This window comes from Coenobita brevimanus, chromosome 54 (genome assembly GCF_032717465.1).
Source record: "Coenobita brevimanus isolate Jiangsu-jjx chromosome 54, ASM3271746v2, whole genome shotgun sequence".
NCBI lineage: Eukaryota > Metazoa > Arthropoda > Malacostraca > Decapoda > Coenobitidae > Coenobita > Coenobita brevimanus.
Window position 1 is genome coordinate 26,904,218 of NC_137007.1, and position 24,129 is coordinate 26,928,346.

The 24,129-nt window shown below is 42.6% G+C and overlaps 1 protein-coding gene and 1 pseudogene across 1 annotated transcript in view; one reads left to right on the forward strand and one right to left on the reverse strand.

The window, feature by feature from the left end:
* Positions 1 to 4,337: 4,337 nt before the first annotated feature.
* On the reverse strand, positions 4,338 to 6,098 carry LOC145401059 (protein FAM200C-like; annotated as a pseudogene).
* A 2,183-nt stretch (positions 6,099 to 8,281) lies between these two features.
* The window catches only part of LOC145401060 (adenosine deaminase 2-like), a 121,474-nt gene continuing 105,626 nt past the window's right edge, over positions 8,282 to 24,129 (forward strand). The window contains exon 1 of the mRNA XM_080273431.1: positions 8,282 to 8,395. Coding sequence (XP_080129557.1) covers positions 8,282 to 8,395 — 114 coding nt within the window. The remainder of the gene's footprint in view (positions 8,396 to 24,129) is intronic.

A 24,129-nucleotide genomic window follows, 5' to 3' on the forward strand; every position in this document is an offset into this window, starting at 1 on the left:
TGCTCTGTATGTCACATCTGCGATACCTAAGGTATCACAGACGATATTTTCCTACGAGCACGTGGTGCAGTGTTTACGTTCATCCACACAAGCATACAATAAACATATCAATAACAATCATGCTTTATTCACACAGAAAGCGTATGGAATATAACAATATGATAAAATCAAATATCCCTATAAACCTCCTGTATTTTATCCCCTCCTGACAACGGTGTGCCGTGGCCAGGCGTGACTCCTGCCCTGTCCAATATTTCATCATGTACACTCGCTGCACTATACTCCTATCTATTGCACAATAACGCAATCCACCATATATCAGCATAAAACAAGGACTTCATCAACACCTTGGCAAATATTCCCCTCAAAACAACGCTGTGTCATCAGGCGGTTTCCCGCCTCCCTCAGCTAAACCTTTCACCATGTTCTTCCCCACTGGCTCTTGCACACTATATTCACCTGATTCACTGTCACTATTATTCAATGGTTGAATACTCACAATGGGTGCACGGTAGAGGGAGTGTAGTTTTTGGGAACCGCTGATAAGCAGGGTTGGCCTACCATAATCTTCATTAGGCCAATGTCAGAATAACGGCCATGCATGATTCACAAAAACCTAATTCCCTATTGCAAACACCAAATCTAATCACAATAGTGGCCACAAAGTAAACACAAACACTATTGGTATAGTGGAATATGATGCACGTCCCGGGATGGGGTAAATGAAGTAAGATTTAAATGCCCAGCTGCATGCTACCTTCTCCCTCGACAGCTGATGGGGAACTAATCAACCCAGCTGGGCTGCTGCACGTCTCAGGCCCTGAGGTTGACAAGTCATTACTTTTGATGAGACACGTGGGAACTATGATGCTTCCAAAAATGACGCCGATAGGCCAAAAACTTTTTCTTTGACGTAAGTTTCTATGCTTTTATGACGACAAATGCATCTTCGCATATAGTCGCAGAAACTTCCAAATGACGACAAGCGCGTCATCGCGGGCAAAAGGGTTAATCAACCCAAAAAAGGATCTGTAGTATCGAATTCTTCCAGTTCAAAAAGCCTTTCCTCAGCAGAATAAAATCGTCTGCACATGACAAAAATAAAATGTGAAAACTGTTCTTGGGTTGAGGAAATTAATAGCCTGGCTCCTATGACTCACTCTCAATTGAATAAAATAATTTGTGTGTAGATGAAATGGAACATTGGAGCTGTCCTTACCATGAGAGAGCATTAACTCCTAGAATACTATGGCTCAGTCTCAGCTGAATAAAATCGTCTGAAGTTAGTTAAAACAGGTTACTAGAACTGTGCTGGCCAAGATAGGGTTAATGGTGACAGTAGTTATGTTCTCAGGTTCCTTTGACTCAACTGGATACAAATCGTCTGGCCTTGGCTGGAACAGAGTATCAGAGTTATTCTGACCACAAGAGGGTTCATTTTATTCCATCTTCGCCAGGTCTCTTGCACACCAAAAATGTTAACCCACATCATTCCGTTACTGCAATAAATAGGTGGTAGGTGGTGGCGACCATCATCCACTCACTTGGTGTAGTGCTGCCTACTTTTTCCCTCACCTTTATAATTCTTTTCCTATATTTGCCCTGCTCTCTTCCTATTTCTCCCATCCTTCCTGTCACTTTTTATTACATTTATTTCCACATCAGATGACTCTACATTGAGTGACAAGCTCAACTGTTTCCTGAAACACAGGAAACCATTTACAGCACAGGGTGGTAGCCATATAACCAAATAACAGAGTGATGTGGAGCCTACTATGGTGTCCCTGTTAACTGGGTGTAGAGACACAAACGCAGCGTCCATCCGGGAACAAAACCTCTGCTCTCTTCCCAACGTTTCACTGTGGCGAGGTGCTGTCCATCGTAAGGGAACAGCTGTGCACAGCACGGGATGGCCTGCCGTTGATGGGCCTGCTCGGCCCGACAGACAGGGTTACTCATCAACAATAACTGTAATAATTATAAACTGTTTTCTCTGTCATATTAAAGAGGTTATTATTCACTCTAGTTTGGTTGTGAAGTATTTGGTGGCCATAGTAAGATAAATCAGAAACTGCTTAGCCACGTCATGCCGATGAAATATTTTTGCTTGTGTCGCAAGAAGGAAGCTAAGGAGAATAACACAGGCCTGTCTAGCTCCTGTTCTTGTTGCTGGCTAATGTTTTGAAATTTACCTTCACAGCACTCCTTTGTCACAGATTATACTTTCATGGACCTTCCTCATCCATCACCAGATTTCGGCTTATTCCACCCGTTTCTTTGGTCCCCACGCCCATTTCTTTACGGCTGAACACTTTCATTCATTAACCCGTCGCGTCCCGAGCTATTTCGCACCTCCGACACCCCCCAATCCTGAGGTATTTTCGATTTTTTTTTTTTTTGGCTAAAATCTCCGCTTTTGGTGAGAAACATCGAAAATTCATAGAGAAATCGCTCACCTGAGGTTTAAAATACTCGATCCAGGTAGCAGTACCTCCTTACCTTACTGGGTTTTCTAACAGGCTGGCACCAAAGAAAACGAGTTCTATGAGAGGGTAACTATTTCACACCACTCATAAACGGTATTTATTTATTTACGTGGTACGAATTTATATGTAGTATGAGAGTATATTGGTTTTTAAACAGTAATATAGGCATTATAAGCATTGTTTCACTCACTAACTCATCACAATACCTGATCTTATTTTGCCACATTACCTGATCATCATTTCTGACTGTTTCTTCCTCTAATGCAGTGGTTCTTAACCTTTTTCAGTGCCCGTACCCCTTGATATCTCAGAAAATTTTCTCGTACCCCCATCCAATATACGAAGGGTGATCAGAAAGTAATGACAGTTCGTGCTATAACATGAAAACCTTGAATGATGGGAGGTAGGGGAGCAAGGAGAGTGCAGAGTTGCCTGTCCTTACGAGTTTGAACTTGTCGCCGTATGCCTGACTTTTCTTGTTTTATTGTTGTGAGTGAATGCTTCACTCTTCTTTTTGCTCTCTGGCCAGTAACATGGATTACTCGAAAGAAGGCTGCAGGTTCTACATTTTTACAAGGTGGAAACTGGGAAAGAAAGCAACAGAGATTCGAGGGGAATTATTACAAGTTTATCCAGACACTACTCCTTCCCTGGAAACTGCTCCCGCTGATTCGTGCTTTCACAGCAGGAAAAACTGAATTGAAAGATGAACAACGCTCTGGACGCCCCCGGACATCCGTGACCGAAGCAACAACTGTCCGTGCACGGTCCATCATTGACGAGGATCCAACTGTAACTCTTAGGTTCTTAGCCTTGGAGCTTGATATCAGTTATGGGAGTGCATATGACATCGTGCATGAACAATTACACCTGAGGAAGAAGTGTTGTCGATGGATACCCCATTTGTTGACTGATGAGCAAAAGGCTGAACGGGTGAGGATTTGTCGTGTCTGGCTTGCTGAATTTGAACCAAATGGTCCAAAACGGTTCTCAGATGTTGCTACTGGAGATGAGTGTTGGATTTCATTCTTCACAACCCGTGACAAGCAGTCAAACATGGTGTGGTTGGGCGATGAAGACCCTGGACCTCAGATTTTGAGGGAAGGATTTCGCAGCCGGAAGCGCCTTTTCACCATCTTTTTCAATTCTCAAGGACCAATATGCGTGGATGTGATGCCTGAAAAGTCCACTATCACAGCCCAATACTACACAGACCAGGTCCTTCCACAAGTCTTGGAACACAAGGCCAACACCGCACCAACCCGCCGTCGGTCTCGCCTTTTGCTGCACCACGACAATGCTGCACCCCACAAAGCTCGCCTCACTATGCAGTACCTGGAACAACAAGGTATAACTCTGCTACCCCACCCACCCTACTCCCCTGACCTGGCTCCCTGTGACTTTTGGTTGTTTCCAAAAATTAAATCTGCCATCGCTGGGAAGCAATTTCATCGCATCCAAGACTTGGCACGGACCGTCAATTCAGAACTCCGAGGTATACTGTCTTCAGAGTACCACGCTTGCTTCATGAAGTGGAGAAAGAGAATGGAACGCTGCATAGAGGTTGGAGGGGAGTACTTTGAAGGAATGTGAGTCATAGTTTGATAGTTCTTCATGCTAATAAAAGTTTATGGACTCACTGTCATTTCTTTCTAATCACCCCTCGTAAATACAATACAAACATATGAAAAGGATTAGTGATACAAACCTTGCTGAGAAATTATTAGATTTTTCAATTACTGAACAAAGGTACTTTTTTATTTCATATGAAGTGTTAATTAGTAGGATGCAATGAATGCACATTATAACAGTAATTATGAGTTATACTACATAGTGCACAACAACACATTTTCAGTGGCTCTTTTGTTGTTGTTTCTCATTAATGATGATGTTCAAACGAGGTTCTTTCTTTGAAAGTGCCAGACGCATATCATCACTTGCATCCATTCGGTTTCTGGCTTTTGTCTTGATGTGTAGGAGCGTTGAAAAGCCTACCTCGCATAAGTATGTAGTTGCAAATGGCACGAGGACCTCCAGAGCTCTCCCTGCTAACTGTGGGAATGTTTGGAGTTGTGCACACCAAAACATATCCAGTTGCATTTTTTCAAACTCCATTCGGATTCTGTCATTGGTCTGCAACTCCACAAGATCATCTTTCATCATATCATTATCATCCATGGAATCAAGGTTGAAAAGAAATGGATCCCGTATCCATCTTTGTGCCACAGAACCTTCTTCAATGTGAAAATACCCTTGGAAGGACTGAATCAGTTCTTGCAAATGTTCTTTCACCTCATTCACGATGGGCAGCTCTTCAGCAATAGCAGCCTCATCAAGAGAAGGGAAGTTTGCAAAGTTTCCACTTTCAATGCGCTTTATCCACAGTGGAAGCTTCTTGATGAGGGCAGATAACTTTTCTCTGGCAGTTATCATATTCATCGCTGTTCCTTGCATAGAGACATTCAGTTCATTGAGGTGCGTGAATATATCTTCCAAATATGCCAGAGACAAAATGAACTCCCTCTTTTCAAAATGGTCAGCAATTTCACTGCCTTGATTTCTAAGAAACTGCATAATTTCCTCATGAAGTTCAAAGACACGTGTAAGTACCCTGCCACGGGAAAGCCATCTCACTTCTGTGTGGTAAAGAACACTGTGCTCAGCTCCAATTTCTTCACAAAAAGATGCAAAAAGACGGTGATTCACTGCCCGTCCTCTGACGAAATTTACAGCACGCACAACAACTGATAAAACGGTCTTCAATTTTTCTGGCAGTGTCTTTGTAGCAAGTGCATGACGATGCAACACACAGTGAGTGACAGTTACATGGGGAACCTCTTTTTTCACCAGGGTAGCAAAGCCTGACTTATTTCCAAGCATGACAGGGGCTCCATCAGTGCAAATTGAACCACACATGTTGAGAGTCATTCCATGTTCCAAGAAGAACTCTTTCACAAGACTGAACACATCAATTGCTTTTGCAGTAGTTTTCAGAGGTTTGCAAATTAAGAATTCTTCTACCACTTCTTTCTCCTTCACATACCAAACAAATGCCATCAACTGACTGCAAAAACTAACGTCAGTCGACTCTTCCAGCTGAGTACTCACTTTGACAGGACTAGCTTTCAGGTCTGTTATTACCTGCTGCAAGATATCTCGACTCATATCATTAATCCTTGAATGGATAATGTCATTTAACAGAGGTATCTGTTTAAGCTTCTGTCCCTATCACTATTTTTGCCATTTCTAATGCACAAGGTTTGACAAGCTCCTCTGCAATAGTGTGAGCTTTTTCCTCTTTGCACACAAAAGGGCAACTTCATAAGATGCTTGCAACAAAGGTTTCTCATCTGGCACAAAACCTAGCTTTGATAGGGTACCACTTCGATCAAATCGTTCCCGCATGATCTTCAAGCTGTTTAAGTCATGTCCAGCATCTGTGCCTCCATGCCGATTGTTGAAGTGCTCATTGAGTCTTGATGGTTTGAGATTTGCATTTGCAAATACTGTGCTGCAGAGTATGCACTGTGGTCGTTGAGTTCCATCTGCCTCAGTCGTACAGGTAAAACCATAACGAATGTAGTCGTCTTTCCACTTACGTTTCTTAGACATAGTTACTAGATCTTCATCACACCGATACCTGGAAAGATGCAGGCCTGGATGTAATAACCGTTATAACATATAACATATAATGTTTTTTAGTGTGGTATAACTGTAATATTGTCAAGAACAGATGTATTGATAAAAGATATATAATATTGAAGGTACTGTTATGTGCATGAGGAGGATTATTCACCACCACCACAATACACAGCCCACCATATTCCTCCTCATGCACATAACAGTACCTTCAATAATATATATTTTTTGTCAATACATCTATTTTTGACAATATTACAGTTATACCACACTAAAAAACATTACATTGTGACAAATAAAATGATAACACAAAAAAATAACATTTCACAAATCACAAATGCCACACGCACCAGTAATTCACCTCAATACTATCAACCACTCGAGCACAAACAAAATGCAGACCCAATTCACACTGTTCACATCGACTCAACTACACACAGCATAGTGCACGTGCAACACGTTTCAAACTTACGTGAGCTATACTCGTTGGCTCCTCTCACTCTCAGTGAGAACCCAGAACACAAGTGACTGAACTGAAGCCAAGGATCAGAGCCAGGACCAACGCTAACACGAACCGTACGAGATATCAAGAAAACGTATATGAAACCATAGAAAACGTAAGAAAATTGTTTCCAGCACCAACTTTAAAAAAGTAACTGAGACAAATATAGTAACAGGAAAATTAGGAAAACATATGTTTTGCTTTCTCATGGTACAGTACCATTGCACTGGCTATCATGTCTCGTACCCCCAGGTTTAAGGTTTCGTACCCCTTAGGGGTACAGGTACCCCAGGTTAAGAACCACTGCTCTAATGCTATGTAAACTTTGTCCTCCACATTGTCATCGATTGGGGAATCACTCTGGCCCTGAATGTCTTTATTGGCCAGGTCACTGGTAACAGGTGAATTGTCAAGACAATGGCGTGCAGGGGGAGGGAGGTTATGCAGTGTAAGGCATTGTCCCTGCATGGCGTCTTGTAGAGGAATAGAGGAAGGTGTCCCGTGTATACGTATGAAAAATCACGCGCAAAAATTGAAAATTGTGCAAATTATGAACCTTGCAATTGCGCAACATACCAGTACGTCGTCGGGACTGGCAAATGCAAAATGTTGCAATGTATCCATACGTCGACGGGATGCCTCGGGTTAAGGATATTTTGAAATAAATCTTTACTGCACTTAGACCGTTAATTCTACAACTCCCATTTCCACAGGCTATACTTTACTGTCGCAGCTTCACTGCCCATCAAATTTTTCACTGATTCGTTCACTCACCACTCCCATTTCTGTACTCCTCCTTTGATGGTTTCAAGGCACGACGCAGGTCACGTGATCGACAAATGCGCTTGTTCAGTTTAAAATTGTTACCTTCAGACAGTTTCATTCAGTGTAAGAGAAACTTTGAATGAGAGAGAGTGACTGTAACCTTTGCTACGAGAGATCTTACTAAAATGTTATTCTTTCTCAGTTCTTCCTTTTCTTGTTTAAATTTCTATCTTCCTACATTTCATTTCCCTCCTTACTTAGAACTTTCTTCATTGTCCTTTCTTAATTTCCATTTCTCTTCCATATTTCTTCCCCAAGTTAACCTCTTTTAATATTAAGCAAATCATCTGTTGGTGGTCTGAATAAAATTAAAAATAAGTCACCGAGGTAAAGAAGTAAAAAAAAAAAAGAAAAAGAAAAAGTTTAAGAGTACGATGCCAGGAAGATTTTATTCAGTGTAGGCAAGTCCTCACCTACTGAAAGGAACAGGGTCGTACTACGTCAGCGTAGGAGGCTCAAACTCCATCCTCCTAACCAGGGGTGGGATTTTCAGACATATTTATGATCGATTCTCTGTCGTAACGTAGATTTATTTCCGCAGGAAGAATTAGAGACACGGAAAGATTTTTGTAATTTCTGTTGTATGTACAGTCACGTTCTAAAGTCTTGTCCTGAGAGCGAACCTTGTAAACCCCGGAGCAGTGAATCTGAGCTACTAACCATGAAGTTCCAGTTCTGGCAACAGTTGGTGGTCCGCGGTGTGAACTGTAAGGTGGAAGGGTAATGATGGTGGTGGGGGGTAGGTGGTGGTGGGGAGTTGTTATTACCGAGTTGGCAGTGAGGTATAAATGTTAAACATATTTCTTATGGATGTAAAACCAACACCAACATGTCACACGACACGGGTATATCCAGTTTCCTAGTTCCAGTTGAAAATGTGACACAAACTACCCCTCAGCCCGGCCACCCTCCCTCTCCCACCGTGAATCGACTGATACGTAATGTGGGTGGAATAGAAAACGTTTCCTCTAGACAAGTTATATATGCATAACAAATGGAAGAATAAAGGAAAACATGAGGGTAGGAAACCAGGTTGTTATAGCACGTCATTTGAAAAAATGATCAAACATCGCATGGCAACAGTTTAGCTGCAGAGAGAGAGAGAGAGAGAGAGAGAGAGAGAGAGAGAGAGAGAAAGAGAGAGAGTCCAGTCGCTGAGTGCATGGGAGTGTGAGGTTGGGAGGAGGAGGAGGAGAAGGAGATCGAGAATGAGGTGAGGATAAAATGCAGGAATATGTTATAGAATGAAGATGGTGGACTGACTAGGAGAGTTTATTGGTTGGGAGGAGAAGGAGAGGGAGACCGAGAATGAGGTGGGGATACAGTGCAGGAGTTTATTGGAAGGGAGGGTGAGAGACTGACTAGGAGTGTATGAGAGGTAGTTGAGAGGGGGAGGAGAGGGAGACCGAGAACGAGGCTGACACATAAGATACGAGACAGTAATACATGTAAGAGAGAGAGAGAGAGAGAGAGAGAGGAGGAGGAGGAGGAGGAGGAGGATACCGAGAATGAGGTGGGAAGATTAAAGTGCAAGAATAATACGAGGGATGGAGGGAGGGTGGCATGTCGTGGGGGGAGGGAGTCGTTACTGATTAGGGACAGATACGCCTGGAGGTCCTTTTGTCGAGGCCACCCCTCAAAGGATGCGGCGTCAGGCGATAGATAGGTAGATAGATAGATAGACAATTTTCTTTCAGTTGGTTCGCGTGTGTGTGTGTGTGTGTGTGTGTGTGTGTGAGAGAGAGAGAGAGAGAGAGAGAGAGAGGTGAAGGTCCGACACTGTGGCTGGCGCGTGGACTGTTTTGGTGTGGTGGTATGTCGGTGGTGTAATTGTAACTGGGTGTTGTGAGAGGGCTGTGGTAGGGCTTGTGTGGCAGAGGTGTGACTGTGTGGTAATGTGAGGTGTGGTAGTGGATGTGTGGTAGTGTGTTGTGTGGTAGTGAGATGTGTTAATGTGTTGTGTGGTATAGTGTGTTTTTAGTGCGTTAGGGAATAAATGATGTTTCCTGCTGTGAGTCTTGTCTCTTTATTCTGTCTTGAACCATGTTTGATCATTTGTTTTTTTAATACACTGCTATCCATTTGCAACCTGACGTCGTGATAGCATCGCATGGAAGTGCTAACAAACGGCCGTTTTGACTAGGATCCACAGAAACGTGTTATTTTTCTTTTAATTTGTAAATGCGACAGTGTTTATAGAGGTCAGACAGTTATTCCCTTGAATCGTTACATCAACTTACGACTGGTGTCACGAGGCACTTCCTCCTTCACCATTAACTATGGCACGACAACAGGACTTATTATCTGTAAACTATTTAATGCCAACGTAATACACGAATGAGTTTGATGTAAGAGGCGCCATGTGTGAAAGTGATGGGAGACCGTAAGCTTGGCGGTGCCGTGTAGCAGGGCTGGTGGGGAGCCTGGTCGTATGTGCAATTGCAGCAGTATTCTGTCCGTGCACTGTGATGATATTCACAGTGGATGGTGATCATATGTAATAATGCAAAATATTTTCCCCACTAATTGTCAGCCAGTCGACGTCACTTTTCTGTTCTAAAACCACTATACGTTCCAATCAACTGGCTAACCACATCTACTCCCCTACGGTACCGTCCCTCGCCTCGCGGCTGACAATGTTCAGGATATTAAAAATCCCGGGATATTCTCTTTTTTCTCGTGAATTCCCTGGATAAAGTAAAAAACTTGGTGACATTAACTACCGGAAGGTGGTTCCTTAAATATTTATTATACTAGATTTGGTCATCTTATATAATTTTTATTTATGATATAATGGTAAAAGTACCGTATGTATAATTGTGTTCATATTTATGTAACACTTTACATTATTTAATGATCTGTAGTTTCCCATCGACATCATCCTGCAAACGTAATTAGTTAGAACTATGGAACAATTTAACACACAGAAACGGAATTGCACATAGGAATATGTTTAGTATGCCTTAAATCATGAGGGACCGATAATGACAGCACTGTATATTGCCTGTACGTATTTTGTCATTAGTATCATTTTTAAATAGCGGATACTGAAAAAGAATAAACAATGCATAATCTAGTGTGCTCGACCATCACACGTAACTTTGTGTAAACAAGCCCTAACAGTGGGGCTCCCTCGTTAATTTACGACTTTCCTCCCTGTTGCTGCCTTTCCAAAACCGGCTTTTCATCTCTACCCTCTGCCCACTGCGTTACACAAGACATCACGTTATACATTGTCACAGGACAATACAGTAGATGCAGGAGGAGGCTACGAGAAAGACGTAGTGGGTGCGGATGTTTTGGAGAACCAGTTATATAGGTGCTGTTACACAGTGATGATTAGAAAGTATCCTATAGAGGTCAGACAACTGTGGTAGCGTGAGATAAAGAGGGAGAGAGGTATGGAGAGGGTCACTCAGCCACTCACATGGGTCCAGTCGTATACAGTAGATGTCACAGTCACCCATCATTACCTAATACTGTCCAAAAGTTAATTCTCGTGCACTTTACAGTCTCATAAGCAGTAAAAAGAAAAATAAGATACGGACATAGTAATTTTGTAGTGCCACCATCTCAAACAGGTTATGTAAAGTGTTTATCTATGTTGTGCGTGACAGAAATAAATGGAGAGAAATTGTGAATGAATAAATGATGACGCAGCCCTGAGGGGATATTCTCCCACATTTGGTCTGATTAGCTAGTCAGGTCAGGTGCGAGTAAGGGGATGGGTCTATTATGATGTGGCAGGGGTAAACCAGTTATGCTATCGGGCCCTGCTGCGGATGTCACTGATTGCACTTCGCAGTTGACCCATGTGTGGTGTGGTGCGGTGATGAGCTGTCCCTTCTCCCCTTTGGGGCTAAGATGCGAATGACTGTGTTTGAATGGATGAGTAAATGGGGAGTGTGTCGTCCCGTCTCGGCTACCTCCCTTTCCATGGGGGAAGCAGCCTAGGTATACAGTATAGATAGATAGAATTATTAAAGAGAAAAAGTATAATATTCATGGCTCAGGCCTGTGAAATATGAGACCACATGGCGTAAGAAAGAGTTATTAAGTAATTATTTTATTTTAATAGTGCTAATTAGTTCACTGAAGATAAGCGTGTCGTCGGGTGCTAACGTTATACCAGCCTACCATCCCCCTTCCCCAACAACATTAACGTCGGCCTGTCTCGCGCCACAGATCCGACCGTCGCACTGTCACCCTTAATTACCAGAATGACCAGATTCAAAACGCAATTAATGTTCTCATAATGTGCTGGAGTTTCTATTTATCCTATCATTGGGAGTTTACACCCTTTCCTTTAAGAATGGCTCGAGTACGTGATAGTTTTCGTATCATATACTGCTGGTATGTAAAGTATTTGATGTGTCGTTTATTATCCATGTTACAGGTTTGTGTGCAGCGCCATTACAGGATTCACTGAGTATCTGGCTAAACTGTATACTGAAAGCTTGAACCAGAAAGCACACAAATTATCAATGTATGACAACGAACGCAGCTCCAGTTGCTAACCACTGTCGCTGAACACTAACGTTTATACGAGTTTTTGTCATACATGGTGGCTATCTTAATAACGTTATTAATATGTACTGAAACAATAAAATTGTACGTTTTTTTAGGCTATGACTGTGTTGAAAGTGCCTGTGAATAACCTACAAGGCGTGTTAGTGAGGAATACATAGAATAAAGTAGATGTGCAATTTGTTTGATAATGCTATGACCACGGCATACCCACGCCCGCAAGTGTAGCGGTGCAGTGATAATAATGATGGCATATTAATTATCCGTCCATCACTCATTTACAACCACAATTAGTCGTGCGGAGGAGGGTGCTGGCAGCAGGGAAAGCCCCCCCCCCCCAGGGTGAAACATGGTCCATGCGTTGCCACCGTTACTGTTATACCATGCCATAACATTTGGTTGTGTATTTTCCGTCCCTAACCAATTTCATCCATTAATACTGGTGGCCCTGACACCCAGATACGGCCCTGGGCCTCAGTATGTTGAATACGTTTATTATGAGACCCTGGTCTACAACTTTGCACTTATGTGCCCATGTCCTATTGGTCTTCTTTTCCCAGTGATTGTTAACGTAAATATTAGTAGGGCCTTAACGTCCACAAATGGCCAACAATGTATAACAACACATACATTTATTATGAGATTTTACTCTGCAACTTTGTTATGCCGACGTCGTATCTGGAATACTTGACCAATGTCTGGCGAGTTCAACGGCTGGTGGGGCCATTACTCTCACGTGCACCCATGCGGTCTAAAAACAGTGTCTGAAACTATGCTTTATAACATATTCTGAGTTACCTTAAGTGTTTCTAACTTCCCTTGTGTAATGTTTTATTACCCTGTATATGTAGGGGGTGGGATCCGACCTCCCCTTAAGGACTGAAGAGAGGAGAAATGTAGATACTGCTGGACAGTTTTACAACACTGCGAAAGTCATGTGCTACATATCCCTCTAATGCACACACACACACACACACACACACACACACACACACACACACACACACACACACACACACACACACACACACACACACACACACACACACACACACACACACACACACACACACACACACACACACAGAGGCAATGGCTGGCGGAAAATATTGACAAGATTTTCATTATGAGTAGTAGTAGTAGTAATAGTAGTAGTAGTACAAGCAGTAGAAACATCAATATAATCATGATTATGATGATCATCATCACGATTATTTTTATTATTATTATTTGGTGTTGTAACAGAATTGGGGCCATCTGTATGCATTCTGATGCAGATAGTTATTACTGCAGGTGCCATTAGTATATAACAGCCAGAGAGAACCTGTAAATAGCGTCAGGCAATGCATACAGTAGATGCATAGTATAACATCTGCTGTGGTAGACATTGTTGGGGATAATAATGTTACATGTTTGTGAAAATACCTGTTGCAACTACAATGACAAGGACACGGAGGAGAGGAAGTAATGTGTATAGAGGACAAACAATATGGCAGGAGGTGCAGCACAAGGCGTAGGAGGGGAAAGAATACATTTAACATGACTGAAAAGGCTGTACTATAAATATACAAACACCGGGAAAATGCTGACCAGCCTACTCTACCGTAATGACCCCATTGTGTATAGTTGGTTCCGGTCATTACATAAATCATGCTACACAACGCATAAAAAGTGCTGCTAATTGTAACCCATATCTGCTTGGCACAGCAAACGTCTATCCACGCGTATGAAATTATATGGTGTTCCTGTGTGTTGGATGTGAATCTTACTGGTTTATATTGATCTAGCTGTAATGTGACGATGCTGCAGTTTCTGTCTACATATACCTTTATCTCAGTATGCGTGTATCGACATACCTGAAATGGTAATTAATGGCACATTACATCTGAATAAATGTTTCGTTTTTCGATATACTCACTGGATGACTCCAAGAGGTCAGTGTGCAAGAAAAGTATAAGAACCCTTGATCTGGAAGGCATACGGAGCAGTGTCTAAAACGATACATATTATCATGTCCGTTTGTATGGGGATAGATGATGAAAAGCTTTACACTTTTTACGAAGCCGTACGGATATAGGTGACCTTAGGTCTCAAGATAGTCTGATAAAAGAAATGGGAGCCATTAACATCATATTCACAGTAAGAAACCAAAACAGAAGACGCACCGATGGGTATTGCTACACAAAATCTTTATTAAAGGGAATATAACGGAAATTATATTGGTGTGCTAGTTGTAGTGGAGGATAAAATAAACTTATAACAGTGACATATATCTATGTCAAATCTATTAGCCTATATCTATCTGTCTGTGTGTGAGAATGGATTAATGTAAGGTATAGAACGAGCCGTCTATTGTGTGACACTGGGCATATTGCAGTTTGGTTACTTATTACTGGTGGTAATATGTTAGCAAATCAGAGTAATATATTTCACCTAATCCATTACTTGCATGCCAACCTGCAAGACTGCTTGAACCTGTTGGTCTGTAGTAACCCTGGGCCGCCCACTCCTGGATCGGATGCGAAGTGACCCATCTTCCTGCCAGCGGGTAATCCAGCGCTTCACAGTTCGCGGATTAACATCCAGTTCATGTGCTGTTTGGTGTGGCAACCAGCCTCCTTCCCACATACCAATAATTCTGCCCCTGGTTATGATGACATCGGAGGCATTTGCACGACCTTTTGCCATATCTGAAGCAGTATTTATACCTGTGCTTATCACCCATAATGCATTAAAATGGTTGTTCAGTTCGTAATAAAAATTTTTTTTAAAGAAAATGAAAAATCAGTATTCTAGACATACCACGCTGTAGTCACTGTGTTTGTCAGGTATGAAGTTACATTGACCTATTTAATAACAGAAACCACCGACAGTTATTAACACTCAGGCCTCTACACGTTTTCCTTAACCTGAATATTTAGTTTTATTACAGTCATGTGTAAAATACTACACATTATACTCAGTACTGACAGCAAACCTTGAGTGTCAACTTTTTCGAAAATTATAGATATGAGGCATGACGTCCACCCACGAAAAAATGTGGTGCCGCCTCCCCTCGCCGTCACCCATAAGACACATCGACATTTAAGGCACGGGGGATAGTTAACACTAAAGCACTGGAAGGGAGGGCTATGCGAATGATGAGAAGACAGCTGGGAGAAGAAAGGGTAGGTGATGGTAGATGGCTTGAGATCAGAGTCAGGTTCCATTTGCTGTTCCCTAATAAACAATGGCGTATTTTAAATAGTGGCAAATGTGTTTTCATTTTTCATTCGTGAGTCATTTTCTCCAGTACACCCGTGCTTACCTACACCCATCATGCACTTAACTATTTGCCTTCACCAGTATGCCTTCACACCCCACTTTAAGGACGGGACTCATGTTCCCTCTATAGGGCCGTTTCCTTCTACACACCAGACTTCCACTAGCGTGTTGACGACCATGTTAAGCCAAGCGGAATGACTGTACAAACATGTCTAGATTTAGATAAAAATGCCATTTCCACACACACTTGGTAACCTGACAGTTCAAGGTGAGAACAACGATAGCAGTGATACATCTGTTGACAAACACGACCCTGGCAGTGCTTTGCTTATCTTATCGGATTTGACCTGCAGGTAAATTGGATGTTTTATCGCAGAGCTATGAAACGTGACTAATAGGTTAAACTATATCCATCCTATCGTGAAGGTGCGATATACCTGTATCTACTGTGAACGAAATATAACTGTATTCGCCTTCGCATATACAGCCTGTCGTTCCTTAATGGCACTAGGTGTGTGTGTCTGTGTGTGAACTACACTCTGCCTGGTGAATCCAGTTACATATAAGGCACTGGGCCTTATGCACACTATTTAGCAAAATCAGCTCCCGTAGGGAATACTCTGGTATGCCTCGCACTAGAGCTATCTGTTGTAATACCAGTGACACGTCTCCTGTTGTTTGGGACGCAGCAGTCGCCCCTGTCCACTTACACCATCAGGAAGTGCCCATAACTCCCTCCCCATCACCACACCCGATTTGCCCAACCAACAAATCCCTGACACCCCTTCCCCAAAGCACATCAGCGTTAAACATGGGCCACGGGCACAAACTCACCGGGAAAAAAAACAAAATGACAAAGAACAAAATCACACCGGACGAAAACTCATTACAAAGACAAAATCACAGGACAATAACGTACCAGACCACACACCACCTAAAAAAAAATGTACCGGAAAAACTAATACCCAAACTGAAAAAGGCCTAAAACTCAGTGGGAAAAATTTGTGAATGTCAAAAATATATTATTCTAATTTAACTTAGTCATCTTTTGAGTTTACGTTATTCTAATGAAGCTTGCCAGCAAATTATATATTGGCAAGTTAACCTCAAACTCGCGGTTTTTAACTTGTCAGATTTAGAACGTCTGAAGAGATAGAATGAATTAGTACAGTAAAACAACATACGAGTATTTATCACATTAGGAAGGGTCATGTAAGAGACTTACTGTTTGAGGTTATTTATTTTCTTACTAGTGTGTTGTGTCATGTGAGTTCTTGTCCTTTTTAACATTTAGGTGGTCAGGTTATGTCTGGTAAGTGTATGTCCAACCCCCCGTAACACCCACCCACCGGGTGTAGTGGCGTGGGTCACCTGCCTTTTTCTAACCTTACTATAAGGTGATCAAACAAATAACCAGGCATGATTATGTCAGGCCGGATTACCAAACGAGTACTATCAGATGGTTAACAGTATCTGATATATCAGTGATTATCACACTACTATATATGTCACTGTGAGGCATGTGTTGTAAGCTGTAATGAGTTCGTTCTATAACCCAGTGAGTAATTACTGCAGTGGATCGGTTACCCAGGTAGATACACTACATTTATTTTCATGGGTGAATTAATAATTTCAGTCACAAATGTCTTTCGAAGACGAAATTATGTTATTCCGATGGTTTTTGATGTTTGGCGGGGAAGTATCACTAAATCTGCTATGGAAATTAAGGTCAAACATTCAAGTAACATAAAAAACCATCCGAAAAACATAATTTTGTCTTCGAAAGTCTAACAAATCCAACTTTGGGGGACCAAAGTAGGCAAATGAAACTGACCAAACGAAACCTACCCTAACCTAATCCATAACCACTCCCTGGACACCCCATCTAAGCCACTGAACCGAGGATGTATGTGTCACCTAACTCATGACACGCGACAATAATATCAGACCGATTATGCTTATTGCCACTAATTTTTTCTCGCGATGTTTTCGGTGAATCAGTCATTTGCGGAAGAAAGCCAGAGAAAGCGAGAGTCACAAAACTGTCTAAAGTAGTGATTCCTCATGTAAAAATACCACATTTCAGTTTCTGACCAAAACAATTAAAAAATAAAAGCTAACAAGCAGTCTGTGGTGTAGATATTCATAAACATGGCATCGTCTTCACATGGGAGTCACGCTAGCCGGTATGTCTTCTGTTCGCACGTTTATAATATTGTATATTATCGATTGACCCCTCAAAAACGATCAAAATACAGGCAATGACTACAAAGTCACCATATATTAAATAATCTATAACTGTATTAACAATGGCTCTGCTCACACCGTCATCCCTTACACAGTGGTGATGTAGGGCATTATGATATTGTATACACAGGGACTAAGCTAGAGTGACGCGATGAGTGATATAACCACAATAGTCCACCACACTCCTTACCTGTTGGTCCTGAATGCTGTGTCCGACGGCCGATGTAACTTATCCTAACCATGTAGTGTTCCTTGCCATAATTATATAAGCGAGACGTGAAATACGATGCTGTTCCCCTGTATAATATGCTTGTATTTCGTAAGCGCCAATGTTTGCAACCCCAAATGCCGTCGTAGTCCGTGGGTAGGTGGCGCATAGGCTACATGCTGATGCACTACGTAATTTTTTCCACCTGTCCGTTTCCTGGTTTTTAGCATGGTGCCAGACAAAAATTACGATGGGATAAATAATACATCAGGTATGTTGCACAGGTGGGGGAGGCGGTGGCTCAATCGGCAGAGAGGTGGCTTGAGGTCCTACCGAACCCAGGTTCAAATCCCCGCTGGTGCAGGAAACAGTTTAAGGATTTGAATTTCATTACGGCAGACTTTACCGATCTACCAGAAGACTCGCCGACATGTCTTAAAAATACTCCCGCTAATACCAATACACCAGTCCTGTATGAGACAGCCCTAGCATGTATTCAATATGGACGGTGTGTGTTAGCGCCGAAGTGGTGACATGTAGAGGTGTACGATATGTAGGAGGACTACTGGGCCTTGGGAGCAGGCTGAGAAGCCTATGCCCAGAGTCGAGCACATAAAAAAAAAAAAAAAAAAGTGATATTATTCTCATCTACACTGGATACAGGTCTCTCTCTCTCTCTCTCTCTCTCTGCATCTAAACTGTTGCCATGCGATGTTTTATCATTTTTTCAAATGACGTGCTATAACAACCTGGTTTCTCACCTTCATGTTTTCCTTTATTCTTCCATTTGTTATGCACATATAACTTGTCTAGAGGAAACGTTTTCTATTCCACTCACATTACGTATCAGTCGATTCACGGTGGCAGAGGGAGGGTGGCCGGGCTGAGGGGTAGTTTGTGTCACAATGTAATTGACCACCATTTTCAGCTGGAACTAGGAAACTGAATATGCTTGACACAACTGCTCATATGACACGTAACCACCCGTGTCGTGTGACATGTTGGTGTTGGTTTTACATCCATAAGAAATATGTCTAACATTTATACCTCACTGCCAACTCGGTAATAACAACTCCCCCCCACCACCACCTACCCCCCACCACCATCATTACCCTTCCACCTTACAGCTCACACCGCGGACCACCAACTGTTGCCAGAACTGGAACTCATGGACGGTGGCTCAGATTCACTGCTCCGGGGTTTACAAGGTTCGCTCTCAGGACAGGACTTTAGAACGGGACTGTACTTTCATCATTCATTGCCAGACGCCATGTATCCCAAACGGAGTGGCCAAGGGCTTAGAGTTAATTGTTTTACAGGGAGGGGCACTAATCCTCCACCAACCCCACTTGACACGCTATGAAAAAAAAAAAAAGTTATACCCTACGATATTTTTTCTCTCGTGACTATGATTTGTTTCTTGTAGATGGAACGAGCGACAAGGGAGGCCCCTGCACTGGCCTACCCCTGCCTGTCCCGCAGAAGCATAACTAATATACGGCAGAGCATCGATCTCAACTATTTTTGAGAATCCAGCTCCAATCTCTTCTTCTTCTTCTGGCGCCTTAATATTCTCTTCTGTTACTTACAGAATATATGTGAACATTAGAATGACGTAAGTAACCTAGAGTAGAACAGCTGAATGTGGTACACAAAATAAATCACCTTAGAAAAGGCGCTACAACACCTCCCAGGCTGACGAGACTACGGTTGTTGAGGGTGGACCGTGTTCTCGTTAGGTTAGGAAGCTCTAGCACCTCTTTCTCAGCAGGATTTTTTCCCCTGGGGGTAGGGGGGTTTTCAAGAATACTCCCCCAGTATCCCTGCTTGTCGTAAAAGGCGACTAAAAGGGTTGGCGGAGGGTTAGTGCCCCTCCCCGGAAAACAACTAACTAAAAAAACAAACAAGAAGCCTCGGACAAGGACTGACCAAACGTTGACGACCCAGGACCGGACAAAGGACTTGGTAATGTGTACATGGAATGTAAGAGGAGCGAATGATGAGGTGAAAGAGAGAGAGATTGTCCAGGTGCTTGAGGATGCGAAAGTGGATGTATGTGGAATAACTGAAACAAAATGGAGAGGAGAAAGTGTGAGAGAATGGGAGTATGGATGGGGTATATGTGCAGGAGTAGATGAGAATGAGAGGGCAAAGGAAGGAGTGTGTATAGTTGTGAGTAAAAGATGGAAGAAGAGCATAAGACAGTATGGATCAGTTGGGTCAAGGATTGTGTGGGTAAAGTTGAAAGTTGGAATACAAATGTGGGCGATTGTGTGTGTGTATGCGCCAACGCAAGATCGTGCTAGAAGAGTGAGAGAAGAGTTCTGGACAAATGTGGAAGTGTGCATGGAAAAGTTTGGAAGGAGTGAGAGAGTGTTTTTGATTGGTGATATGAATGGTAAAGTTGGTAACGTGAAGGTGGATGGAATAGTTGGTGAGTGGGGTGTGCCTGCTGAGATAGATGAGAATGGGAGTGCGCTAGTGGACATTTGTGCTGGGAGGGGGTTGGTAATAGCCAATACCCTCTTCAGGCATAAAATGATCCACAGGTATACATGGCGAGTGATGAGAAGGGTGGGTGGTGAACTGAATGAAAGGAAGGCAATGATTGATTATGTGTGTGTGGATGAAAGGATGCGAAGATGTGTAAAGGATGCAAGAGTGTATAGAGGTTGGGGGAGTGGACTTTCTGACCACTACTTGGTGGTGGCCAGAATTAGGTTGCAAGTAAGATGGAGGAATAGAAGAAGGGAAAGACGAGAGGAAGGAGTAGTTGCAAGGAGAGTGGAAAGGTTACAAGAGGATGAGAAAAAGGCAGAGTATAAGAGAGAAGTGGAGGAACGATTGGGCAAATATGAATTGGAGCAGATGGGAGACGTGGAAGGTGTGTGTAAGATATTTACAGAAGAAATATGTGCAGCATGTGATGTGGTGTGTGGAAGGAAGAGAAGACGGAGGGGGGTGCAAGGAACAGCGTGGTGGACTGAAGAGGTGAAACAGGCTGTGGCACAAAAGAAGAAAGCATACAATGAATGGATGAGAAATAGGGGCGTGGAAGAAGTTGAGAGGCGGAAGAGAGAGTTATATGTGGAAAGGAAGAGAGAGGTGAAAAGATTAGTAAGAGAGAGTAAGAAGAGAGTGGATGAGGAATTTGGAAGGAATTTGAGTGTAAAGTGGAGGGACTGTAAGAAAATGTTCTGGAGAGAAGTGAAAAGAGTAAGACAGGGTGGAAGTGAAGTTAGCAGGGGAGTGAAAGATAAAAATGGTAGATTACTAGTGGAGAAGGAGAAAAAGTGAGCAGATGGAGAGAACACTTTAAGGAATTGTTGAACGTGGAGGATGGAAGTAATGCGAGTATAAGTGGCTGGGGAATGGCTGGGAGAAGGAGGGAGGTGAGAAGACAGGAAGAAATCAGTAGGATGGAAGTTGTGGAAGCAATGAAGAAAGTTAAATCGGGGAAAGCCCCAGGAATTGATGGAGTGTGTGGTGAAATGCTGAAGCATGGGGGAGAGATAGTAGTAGAATGGATGTGGAAGATGTGCAGATTGGCCTGGGAGGAAGGTAGAGTCCCGGAGGATTGGAAGTCAGGTATAATTATTCCCTTGTACAAAGGAAAAGGGGAAAAAGAAGTGCGTGGTAATCATAGGGGCATTTGTCTTCTTAGTATAATAGGAAAAGTGTATGGTAGGTTACTTATAGACAGAGTTAGAGAAAGAACAGAGAAATTAGTTGGAGAAGAACAGGGAGGCTTTAGGAAGGGAAGAGGTTGTGTAGATCAGATATTCATTCTTAGATCTTTAGTGGAAAAGTTTCTAGAGAAGGGAAAGAAGTTGTATGCGGCTTTCATGGATTTGGAGAAAGCATATGACAGGGTGGATAGACAAGGATTGTGGAAAGTGTTAAGAATATATGGAGTAGATGGGAAGTTGTTGAATGCTGTGAAGAGTATGTACGATGGTGCGAAGGCTGCAGTGCGTGTGGATGGTGAACTAAGTGAATTTTTCTCTGTGAAAGTTGGTTTGAAACAGGGATGTGTCATGTCTCCATGGTTGTTCAATCTGTACATGGATGGGGTAATAAAAGAGGTACAAGGTAGGGTAGTGGATGTTGGAGTGGCCCTGGTGAGAGAGGATAGTGTTTGGAAACTCCCTGTACTGTTGTTTGCAGATGATACTGTGTTGTTGAGTGAAGACGAAGGGGAGCTGCAAGGCTTGGTGGATGAGTTTGAGAGAGTGTGTAAGAAACGGAACCTAAAGGTGAATGTAGGGAAGAGTAAAGTGATGGTCTTTGAGAGAGGTGAAGTCAGTGAATGTACAGCGAGGTTGGATGGTGAGGAATTGGAAAATGTGAGTACGTTTAAGTATTTGGGTAGTGTGATGAGTAAGGATGGAGGTTTGGAGGGTGAAGTGCTTGAAAGGGTACAGCAGGGAAGAAAGGTTGCTGGTTCCTTAAAAGCAGTGATAAGAAACAGGGAAGTGAGCATGGAAGTAAAAAAGTTACTACATGACAGTATTGTGATACCAACTCTAACGTACGGAAGTGAAGCTTGGACATTGTTGGAAGGACACAAGTCAAGAGTGAGAGCAGTGGAAATGAGTTATTTAAGAGGAGCCTGTGGAGTCACGTGGAGAGACAGGCTGACGAATGAGGATATAAAGGAGCGTTGTGGTGTGGATGTGGATGTGATAGGAAGCGTTGTGAGGAACACACTGAGGTGGTTTGGCCATGTGGAGAGGATGGAGGGTGAAAGATTGACGAAGAGAGTGTATGTGAGTGAGGTGGAGGGTGGAAGAGGGAGGGGGAGACCGAGGATGAGATGGAGGGATGGGGTGGAGAGGTATATGAGAGAGGGGGGTGTGAGTTGGGAGCAGGGCAGTGAAATGGCGGGGGACAGGGCGACTTGGAGGCGATTTGTTTGTGGCCACCCCAAACGGGATTGAGGCGTCTGGCAATAGATAGATAGATAGATAGTTTCGTCTGCGAGGTATTTCAGTATTAGAATGGCATACGCAGCAAAAGAATGATGAAGTATAATATGTAAAACAAAATGCTAAGGAAGAGGTGCTCAAAAAGCTCCTTAGGTTACGTCCACACCAAATGCTTCCTGGTGCGGGAGGGTTTTGCATCGTTGTAACCCATGCAAGAGGCCTCACTGGACGCGGTTGGATGTGGATGAGAATTTCTATGGGTAACAGTGATGCAGAACCCCCTCCCATACCAGCAAGCACTTGGTGTGGGCGCAGTCTTAGTCAACGAAGTTGCGGCCGGTATCCCTAAACTTTCAGGCCGATGACTTTTCTTGTATCTTATCCTTACTATAAACATTGTTTTATTCAGTTTAGTAAAGTTCTCACCTATTGAAGGGACTACAATGTTTTCCATGGCCTCTTTAGAACGATGACATCTCAGTGCTTTATTCCACACGCATTTATTAGCTCCATTAATCCAAGAATTTCATTTATTGTGTTTTTACTACTAAAGAACGATTTTTGTTTACTTCAGGAAAATACCCCAGTTGTGGAAGCGTTAATGAAGGTTGTAGCCTACTTACCATCTCTGAGTGACGGGGTTGTCTCCTGGGTGAGAGGGTTGTGTCCAGGGAGAGGGAGTTGGTTCAGGGTGATGTGGTCGTGTCCAAGGTGAGGGATTGTTTATTCCGCTGTTACCAGACAATTTCATTCAGCATAGGAGAGCCACACGAGGTAATAGAATCAAAGAAGGCTGTAACCCCTCAAAAGATGAAAAGAAAAAAAAATGGAAGTAGCAAGATTAGTATGAATTAAACGTCTTTTGATTGAATGGATTATGCATAAGAGATGAGAAATGAGATAATGTCAAGTGAAGGAATTATACTGGTCGTATGCTTAATTAAATTTGAAATTTGTGGAGAACTTGAATCGCACTCTACTCCAGTTGACATGCTTGAACAAACTGTGCAATCTACATTTGTTGGATGGCATACTCGTGCGATCTTTGAAAACCAAAGTTACTTGAAAAAGTGAATTGCGAGATGACTGCTCATAATCGTTCTCGAGTACAAATACAGTAATGAAATACCACAAAGCACTGTTGGTGTACCGTTACATTTACCAGTGTCACTCCATGCCACAATTATTGTGACTAAGCTCCTTTACAAAAATTTGGAGACCGTGGGTTTAACTTGACATCAGTTGATATGCTTAATGAAAATGTGGAATCCATATTTGTGGGATGCCACAATTGTGCGATCTTTAAATGCAAAAATTTTGGGAAAATATGTGTAACGTAAGAAGGATCTTCACAACTGTTCTCAGATATAAGTAAAATACAGTATTATAAAATACTCTTTCGATAACGCCACATGCCACAATAGTGACTAGGTATGGTAACAAATTGTGGAATCCACTTGTGGAGAGCGCCGATCGTACATAATTAGGCTATGTGGCATGCCA